General features: G+C 41.2%; 1 protein-coding gene across 3 annotated transcripts in view; it reads left to right on the forward strand.

The window, feature by feature from the left end:
* The window catches only part of SPRED2 (sprouty related EVH1 domain containing 2), a 132,631-nt gene extending 128,463 nt beyond the window's left edge, over positions 1 to 4,168 (forward strand). For 2 of the 3 annotated variants that reach the window (XM_019516576.1, XM_019516574.1), the window contains exon 6: positions 784 to 4,168. In XM_019516576.1, coding sequence (XP_019372121.1) covers positions 784 to 1,437 — 654 coding nt within the window. In that variant the 3' untranslated portion in view covers positions 1,438 to 4,168. The remainder of the gene's footprint in view (positions 1 to 783) is intronic. The other variant, XM_019516575.1, reaches the window with a different exon arrangement.
* The last annotated feature ends 6,168 nt before the right edge of the window (positions 4,169 to 10,336 follow it).

Raw genomic sequence — 10,336 nt, forward strand, 5'->3', positions numbered from 1 at the left:
AAAGGGGGGGGGGCAGTTCCCCTATGCATTTTTTTTTTTTTTTTTACGTTTTCCATTAAACTCTTTAAAGGTTCACCTCTAGAGTCTGCAACAGAATATTGCAGCACTGTGCTAGTAAATAGGCTTTCAGCGTAAGGTGCATAATCTCTCACATGCTCTTGGACACATGGGTAAGATAAGTAGGGAGTACCTGGTCTTTCCTTGCAGGTAGATTGAATAGAGTCTGGAAGCTATTTTCTTTCATGGTGTAGTCAGCCCTTACCAGGAAGGGGGGGTATACTACAAAGTGAAACTGGCTTCATAAGCTACATCATCAAAATTTAGTGAAACACAAAGAAGTAGAAACATGTATTGTTTTCAGCATAGGATTATAAGAAAGTAAATCTGAAAATGACCTCCCAAGGTCATCTAGTTCAGTCCTCTGCTCAAGACAGGTTCATCCCTGACTTAAGTAAACCATCCCAGCCAACTATCTATCTGACCTGCTTTTAAAAGATTACAAGGATAGAGATGCCACAGTTTCTCTAGGTAGCCTGTTCCAATTCTTGACCTCCCTATAGTCAGAAAGTTCACCCTAATCTTCAGCCTGAGTGATGTCCCCAAAAGACATCGGGGGAAAAAAATGCTGAAGATACTTTGGGTTGTTTTTTTTGTTTGTTTGTTTTGTTTTTTAAGACTTTTTTTTTTAATGTGAGAGAGGTTCTGGTAACATTTGAGGAAAAGTGTTGAACATTGCTGCTAATTATTGATAGAAAAATATCTGTTTTGCTGTGTTTCTCCTAGCAGTCAATATCAAGATCCTATCGACATGTCAGCTTTCCAGATGATGATGAGGAGATTGTACGCATTAATCCTCGAGAAAAGATTTGGATGACTGGTTATGAGGACTATCGCCATGCTCCAACACGAGGGAAGAACTTCGATACAGATGATGTGGACTCGTACGTACGTTTTGCCAAAAGTGATGCCTCAAAACATGAATACACTTACCCTTACGTGGACAACTCAGAGTTTGACCTGGGTGAAGACATAAAGAGTACTGTGATAAAGACTCAACCAGTAAAAGTCAAATCACGACGGAAGGAAGATGGGGAGAGGTCACGATGCATATACTGCAGGGACATGTTCAATCATGAGGAAAACAGACGGGGTCAGTGTCAGGATGCTCCCGACCGTGGCAGAAGCTGCATCCGTCGAGTCAGCTGTATGTGGTGTGCAGACAGTATGCTCTATCACTGTATGTCTGATCCGGAAGGAGACTATACAGACCCTTGTTCATGTGACACCAGTGATGAAATGTTTTGCCTCCGGTGGATGGCCCTTATCGCCTTGTCCTTCATTGCCCCATGTATGTGCTGTTACTTTCCTCTTCAGGCTTGTTATCACTGTGGGGTTATGTGCAGTTGCTGTGGTGGGAAACACAAAGCAGCTGGATGACTACAGACAAGTTGAAAATGTTATGTTTTTCCTGTAGTTAAGGAGCACATTGGTTTGGAGCATTCAAATTGTTTTTGTTTTTTGAGGGCTTTTTTTGATGCAGCCAGTGTGCCGAACAGTCCAGAAAGCAGTTGGATCGCTTACCTTTTGGTCTTCAGGGGCCACTGTGCATTGATTGCTCCAGTGTTCTAACAAACTAACCTACAGCATAGACTCTTGTAATATTAATCTGTAATCAAACAGACTGTCTTGTACATGTTTATATTTTTTCAGTTAAAAGGCTTTTGAGATATTGAACTGTTAAATGGTGGTGGATTATAGAACATCTCTAGGTTGAATCTGTCTTGCCTCTGCTTGTTTGAGCAGTACCATCGATACCTAGCAAGTTTGGGCACTTTCAGAAATAGTGTAATGGAATAAATCCCATTCAGAAGATGTTTTAACCTGCAAGTCAGCTATCGTTGTATAGAAGGTGTGCTAGTAACAAACGTGTACCACAATACAGTATTGCTGTCACTGTTTTTAAAGCCAAAATAGCCATGTAAGCTGCAGTTTATCTTTAGAGTCCATCATCATTTCTTTTGGCAAACATCTTAAATTATTTCTGATGTTCCATTTAAATGTAACTGAAATGAAGGCTCATTTCCCATATATACTTAGCCATCAAGAATCTGAGTCTTCTCCAAGCTGCATTCATTTCAGACCAATACTTGAAATTAAATTTACATTAGGCTTTTTTTCCCTCTAAATAACTTTAAAAATAAAACTTTAGTTTTGGAATTCTATCCAGTGGAAGGGAACACTTCATTATCGTGTAATGTTGGGGTTATTTTATTTGAGAATAAAACACTAAGATTCCAGTTTAGTAAGATTATGCTACTTGTTGTTATGTAAGGAATTATTGACAAGATAGCCATTGCTACTACAATAGTGGTAGTATAATCCATAGTGATTTGGGGAAACACTGAATAGGTTGTGGATTATACAGAAAAAAAAATGTAAATATTTGTTCTGTATAATGCATGAGCATGAGAACTTTATATTCACAAAGGGATCTACATGTTAAAATAATTCTTAGTAAAATGTATTTAAAAATGAAAATTCTAAATGGAACAGCCATTCACATTTTCAAAGGCCCTGATCCTCCAGTCGCTTATGCATATGCCAACTTTATGCACGTGAGTAGTTCCATTGACTTCAATAGCACTTACACACATGTAAAATTAAGCATGTGAATAAGTCTCTGTGGGATCAGGGTCAAAGTGTCTCCTATTCACAGCCCATCTCATCCCACCCAGCTTTATCAAGTGAATGTGTGTGGTTATATAATGCATACATCAGGAAAAGAACTCTTTAATTTTTTTGTTTGTTTTTTTTTTTAAATATCATGTCTTCTGTACAAGGCTTGTAATTAGCTGGAAAGAGTATTTTTCTAATATATTACAAGGAATAGCCAAATAATTTTTATTAAAAAATGATTTAGAGCAGTTAGCTATAACTAGCATAGTACAATCTGAATATTTTGAGGCAGCTAGGGATTGGCTTGTCAAAGCTGGCACTGCTGTTCCTGCCATAATTTCTTTCTGCAGTAAATTGCCAGTGAGTGCATGCCCTTTCCCTCCCTCTTATTGCACATTGACATCAGTCTTAAAAGAGAATTTTTTTCTTTTTTCTTTTACCAAATAGAATTAAATGCTTGCCACTCTTGCTGGAATGGCCCTACAGTTCCTCTGAGTTAATCACAGCTTTTAGTAAACCATCAGTTAAGTATGCAATGTGCTTATATACTATAGAGTTCAGTAGAGTTTAATTTGTAGCAGTTGCTGGTTGTAGGATGGAAAACATGAATGATGACAGAAAGAGATGGAGTTTTGTTCTTGGTAATGTGTCTGGGTTCACTGAATGAAATACAAATACTTTGTGCCTGATAGCAAAAGACAAATCTTTCCATGGTGTCTAGTTAATCAAGCCAGACTCGAAAAGATGTGATGGAACAACCTTTTTTTGCAAGTTGTTTCATGTAAGCAAACATCTGTAAGGTCTTGCCTCTACAAAGCACAACACTACGAAGAGATCTTACAGTTTTTTGTCAAGTCTCTTAAGTGCCCCTATTTATTTAACTAAAGTAGGCGTACTCCAAGCCTTTATGTATGTCCTCTTTTTAAAAATTCTTCCCCACCCCTCTTGGTTTTTTTTGTAATACTTGTAGACCTTCCACGCATGTTCTTTGGTTTGTGAAGGCAGTGGCGCAAGGGCACAATGATAGAAATGGTTGGGGGGGTTTTTGTAAATATTTCTCAATTATCTCCACACTGCAGCTGAACAGTGTGTAGTGTTTTCCCAGTCAGCTTTGCAATACTGACATCAATCATTTGAGAGAAATTATTCAGATTTTATTTTTATATCTGTGGTAACAAAACATTAACCAAAAGTTTTTGGGGGGATTTTTTTTCTTCCTGTTGTGAAAAGATTTTTTTTTCCAAGCTATTGCTCACATTAACAAATTAAAGTGCCTGAAGCCTCCATCATTATGTATCTATATACTAAAAGTTAAAACCCTGTTGTATTGATTTTTTATAAGCCTTTTTACCTCTGTGTAAAAAATATATATACAAGTGTATGATGTACATTTTAGTTCTTAACTTCTTTTTTTATTGTTTCTAATATGTATGATCAGTGTAGCTATTGCTTTAAAATGTACCATGTAAATATAAATACATCATATCAGAAAGATGCTGCTTATGTTGCTTGCAAATCTGGAGACCAGAAAGAGTTGGTGAGAATATTGTGGGTAGGTAGAAGGAACACAAGAGGGATCAGAAATTAAATTTAAATTTTTTAACACCATTTAGTATGCATTTTGAGTAGCATTCAGCCTAATTCTGGTCCTAGTACAGTCACTGGGCACTCTTCCTTTGGTAGTTATACCTGAGGTATTCTCTTCTTTCAAGCAGAGAGGTGCTTTTCCTCTCTCAGCAAGCCCAGTGAATTGACTATCCTCTGATACCCTCCTCTCCCTCAGCCCCCCCATGCTTTGCCTCTGCTCAGAGTAACAAATGATCTCTCCAGGCCTCTCCTCTCCCTGTCCCAAGGAAGGAGCTTTTTTCCATTTGTGGGGCTTTTGTTGATTGTTTGTAGCAGACCCAGTGAAGAATGGTGCTCCAGCTCATTTACCAACCATGAAACAGCGCACTGTCTCTCATGCTGCAGCAGCAGGAGAAAGTGGGAAAGGCAAAGCCGAAGCTGTTAGAGGCAGAAATACAGACTGGGAACTGGAGTTACAGAATCTGCAGCCAGTGTGAAAGGGCCCTTAGCTGGAAGGGCTGAATGCAACAGGAGTGGCTTGGCAAGAAAGCCTTGTACTGCTTGCGGTGGAAATGCAACAGCAAGATTGAGCGTTTCAGAAACAACAAGAATTTGGGTGTCTTATTCCTGTTCTGAGTGAAGAATGGTGTCCTGGCGTGTCACTTGGAGACAAATCATCCAGACGGTTATGGAAACTCCCCCTGCCTTTCCGTACTGCCACAGTAGCTAGATATTTTTGTCCGAATAGTTAAAGGGAGTGACTTTCAAGTGTTCTTAGCAACGGCCGGTATCTGGAACCTCAAGGCAGTCGTTCCCTCGGCCCCTCCTCTCTGAGGCTGCAGCCACAGTTTTAAACCAAAAAAAGCCCAAATGCTCACAGTCAAATGGCTCAGCTTACCCATATATGGTAGTAACCATGACAACAGGGTAGCCTGAGGATCCTACGTGTATGGGCTGTGTGCTCTCGGATGTGGGTGTGCGCAGCATGGCCCAGGCTGCCGTTTCTCCTGCCCTTTTCTCACTCCTCTCATTTCTCCCTCCTCTGTAAATCGGCAGAGCAGTCTGGCCCCTACTGTCAGCCTGCGGTGACGTCAGTTCAGCCTCAGTTCACCTGGCTGCCTCAAATATGGCTGAGTTCAGTTGCCTGCTTTTTGTTTCTTCTTTTTCTCCCCCCACCCCTTCCCCGAGGATGCAGCAGAGTGACCTCATTCAGAAATGTTAGCCATCTTTTTTTTCTGTTTGGCCTTTGGTCACTGTGGTTTAAATGGGACGAACTTTTTCCACACCTGCTAACTGCTTTTCTGACCAATGTAAAGGAGCAGCCTTGCCTGTTTGGCCAGGTTGCATGTGCCAAAATATACCTACCAAAGCAGCTGGAGGAGAGGTGTGATTTAAGCCCCTCTGTCCAGTGAGCCTTCATATTAGTCCATCATGCTATTTAATGGTCCCTGACCACCTTCAAAGCAGTATTGGCAAATGTCTTGTTGTACCAGTTTTGATAGGAGATTAATAGGTTGTCGTCCTGCCTTAAGACGTCACTTAGAGGACGGAAGTAAGCAATTTTGTTGCAGGGGTCAACTTGCTTCAGCTCGGGTCTAAAGCTGGCACATGACATGACTGCTTATGCCCAGTTCAGTTTTCTCTACCAGCTCTATCCTCTCCTTCTATAAAGGGTTAAAAAATGAACAGGCCATTCCCATGTCTGTTAGAGGCCGGGAGCAGCAACACAAGCTGCGATTATGGAGATCATAGCTTTCATGACTGAGGCTGGGTTGCCCAGGAGGTTGGAAATAAAAGCTTGAAAAAAGACCCCGTAAGAACACTGCTATGACTAGGGGTCTGTGAAACTCGAGGTGGCCGCTGGATGATTTCATGCACAGACTGTGGAGCTGGCAACCGTTTTCATGGGTGGAGTGCAGCAAGCCCTCCACCCCCAAGGCCTCTGGCCAAGAGTCTCCAGTGGCCCCATCCCTTGCTGTTCATTGGTTGCAAGTCCTGTCTATTGTGTGGTCCCTCCCCTCACCAATGATTAGCAAGGGGTGAGACCATGTGACAGACAGCCCTCAAAGCCAATCAGCAATGAAGGACAGGGGTGGCAGCCAATTTGCTGTGCCAGCAGCAGCCTGACACTTATCCCCCCCACACTCCCAGCAGGCTGTGCAGCCAGGCCGCAGCGGCCACAAGGACTGCTGGCTCCCCATAGGGAGACAGCATTTTATTTTCAGTGAGTTGTTTTGTTTCATTTTCCCTAGGGAGCCTGCCAAAAGTGCAAAGATTGTGATTTTTCATGGGGTCTACCCAAAACCACAGTTTCTATGTAAATTGCAAAATCACAATTTCAGTAGGTCCCTAACTATGACTAAAACAGCACCCTACAGTAGTACAAGAGAAGGAGGTTTCTGTAATCTGGTTTTATTTTTTTTGAGCTTACAAAATTAAATTTAACAGACAGATGGTCTCAAAACATAGGATGTTAAAGTTGCCCATCTTCCACTCACTGAACAAGAATTATAAACCTATCTATCTTGACCACAACTACTCTTTAGTCTTTTTTTTTCTTTCTGTTTTTGGTGGGGTAGGAGAGGTCACAGCCCAAGCAAGTGGCTTTGAGGTTGAGGCTTCCTGCTCAGTTCATTCATGAAATACTGTGGCAGGAAAGACAACACAACAGTAGAGTGCTAGTTCTCTCCAAGCTGAGAACTTTAGGCATCTATGGCTGCATGGAGCCCAGGCCTTTCTGTTAAATTTCTTCTTGGGACTTTCTCTTTGCTTTATAAAGAAGTCTGTCATGAGGTGCCACCAACACTACCTGCACTTGCTGCATTGCCATGCTAGCCTATGACAAGAGGTGACTTAACAGCTGAATCATGCAAATAAGATGGACATCCTGGCTCAGTCTTTCAACTGGTCAAGTCCTTTCACTTTTCCACCTGCTTTCAAAAGTGCAACTTGAGTACAGCTTGTGTCTGAACTAGGGGTTATAGTGCAGCCCCTACTAGCTGGGCTGTTGACTGGGTCAAAGTCCTGGCTTCCTGAAGTGCCAAGTCAAACTCTTAGGTATCTTGCTGTCTTTTTCTTCCACTTCTTGCCCTTCCTTGCAGCACTAGACACTGTCTGAAAATGAGCAGAATAATTTAATGTCACAGGTAAACTACAAACTCTGTTGCTTTTATTATTTTAATATAGGAAGGATTTTTTTTCCTTATTACAATGTTCAACTTATAAGCAGTTATACAGCAGTGTTAGACTGGGTAGCGCTTACCCATCCACAATCCCTGAATGCAATCTGCAGCCCCTCCCCCAAAATAAGGCAATTCTCAGGCCAGCCACAGAATTTTTTTGTCCACTAAAATACTGTTTTCACTCACTCTAATCCATTTCCTTTTTTCCACCCCCTGCAAGAACCAGTTGTATCTTTTAGGTATGGTCTTGATGTTCACATTCTGTCTTTACAAAAACAAATCTTTGAAACATATCAAATGCAAATTTTAGGATTAGATTGATTACTTAAATCACAGGTGCAAAGCATCGATAATCAGTTTCCATATGGATACATTCTAGAGCTCATCAGACCTATTAATTGTTCATAATGCATCTTGCAAAGGCTAACTCAACTGGAAGCATGGTGCATTGGACAGAAGAGTACAGTGCGTCATTCAAAGTATTTTTCCTTATGTTTATCTAGTCAGCCCATTCCTGTGTCCATCAGAATTAAAAGAGATGTACTGCCTTGTATGATGCAACTTTCTGGACCCAATGTTTTTCAATATTTCCCTCAGTTTCCTTCAATATTTTTTAATGAGGGAGAGGGGCAAGAAGGAAGAAGAACATTTTTAAAATACGCAAACAAAAAATGCACAGTAAAAAGCTCGTTCTCCTCTGTCTTGGTAAAATGCAGGCTGCAGTGTGATGTAGAAATACACAAGCTAGCTGTAAATGACCAGTTTATGTACAGTAGCACAGTACCATATGGATTCATTTTCCTTACTGGGAAGTCAAGTAAGTTGAACTACATGGGGCATGTCTATACATACAATTATAGTGCTTGAATAAACTGTGGAGCTTATTGCTGTGGAGTTAATTGCTCCTGGGCACACCGTTTGAACATGCACCTAGGAGCATTTAAGTCTGGAGCAATAAGCTCTGTAGTTTATTCAGGCACAGCATGTGGAGCCCAAGCAGAGCAGTCCTGCCAGCTGGGGTCTACCACCTCCCTCAGTTCAATGTGCTGTGCAGGGGCTGCCTGGGGCATGAGGGAGTTTCAGCGTGGGTCTAGCCAGCAGAGAGCCCCCACACTGAAGCACCCTCGTGCCCCAGCCAGCCGGGCACCATCTACATGTGTGTTGCTGTGGAGATTTTTACTCTGCAGCAGGATGGTACTTGTATTTACAAGTACTATCCTGCTCCAGAGTAAATTGGTTTACTCTAGCCTAATACGGGTGCATGTGTAGACACTGAGATATTTACTGTGCAGCTAATCAGTTTCAGTGTGAAAATACCCAAAATTTTTCCCCAGTTTGCAGACATCAGTTCTATTTCTGACTGCTTAAAGATTAAAAAAATTACAGAACACTGTGGAACACCAGAAAGGTAAAATATACCTACCTGTATGTTGACATCTCTGCAGTGGGTGCTGTGAGACTCCACTTTGGATGTCATATAATTCATATTAAATTCCCACTGGAGACAAAATATCTCCATCTTTCTCTTTCCTCCCATATGGTGCATTCCTGCAGAGAGAGAGAGAAACAATAGGATTCCCTCATTTCAGTGTTACAGTTTGCCATAAGTCTTCATGTCCAGACTTTTGTATAATAAGTATGTTGAATAAGTAGGTAAAAAAATGACATTCATGCTTCTTGCCTGGTGAGGGCTAATCTTTTGTTGTGGTTGTTAATCAAAAATCATGAATTTTCTTTTAGGCAGTTGGGCCAACCCTACACCTGCTAAAAGTCATTAAACTTAGTAACCACAATAAGAGTTGTGATTTTTTTTTTTAACAGCATTTCTGTACAAACAAGAGCCAGTGGAGACCGTTATACCAGCAAAAGATTACTTTTGCCAGTATAACTAATGGGACCTACCAGATTCATGATTTTGTGATTTTTGCAGGAATCACAAATTTGGTAGGTCCCCTGTGAAAAAGCCTGGTCCCTGCAAAAAAAACAAGAAAATAGACAGTAGGTGGGTGGAGCTGAACACAGAGGTGGAAAGCCCTGGCATTGTGAAGCACAGTGAGGGGCGGGGGGATTTTCATGGTGGAGTGCAGTGGCTGACAGGTCCTGGAAGTCCTGCCCCTCCCCAGAGATTGAAAGGTGGCTATTTCTCAATCTCTGAGGAGGGGCAGGACTACTTCTGGGGCTCCTCAGCCAATCAGAGGCTGCACTCAGACCACAAAATTGGGGGCCAGCCCCCACAAATTAGGTAGGCCCCTATCTATATCACTTTTGCCAGTATTACTATATCAACAAATCCTTTCTTGTGTAGACTAGAGAGGCTTCAGCTCTTTGAATAGCTCCATCTTCTGGTACTACATAATCAAGCTTGAGCAAGAGGTTTAAGATGGACTATGAGGATAAATAGACCAGTTGTAATGGATCATAAGAGCAGCAGATACTGCAAGTTTGGTTCAGAAAGAAACAATTGGTAGGTAAGTGAATTTGACTTTTTACCATCTATGTCAGTGGGAGCAAAGTTAGGCCAGTGTACAGCACTTTTGGAAATTCTAGCCTTTTCTCAGATAAAAGAATACTGAGATGAAAAAACCAATCCATGGCTTACATGAGTTTTTCTCATTTATACATATTGTCAGGTGCTTCTTATATCTAAAGAGTAGTGGAATTAAGTGGTATTAAGTGGAATATGGTTTTGTGCAGATTACGGTGGAACATGTATTGAATTAAAAATGTCTGTTCAGGTTAGAAGGTCTGTGTTTCCAATAGTTCTTTTGGAATAAAGGTATACTACATACGTTTACTTTGCTTGCCAAAGAGAGATGTGCGTTTAACTTTGGAGCACTTGACTCTGTTTTTCAAAAATTCGACATCTGCTTTTGGTTGTACTTGTTACAGCTTTTAGTATTGGCCCGTGCAAA

This window comes from Gavialis gangeticus, unplaced genomic scaffold (assembly GCF_001723915.1).
Source record: "Gavialis gangeticus isolate Ggan-Ray unplaced genomic scaffold, GavGan_comp1, whole genome shotgun sequence".
Taxonomy (NCBI): domain Eukaryota; kingdom Metazoa; phylum Chordata; order Crocodylia; family Gavialidae; genus Gavialis; species Gavialis gangeticus.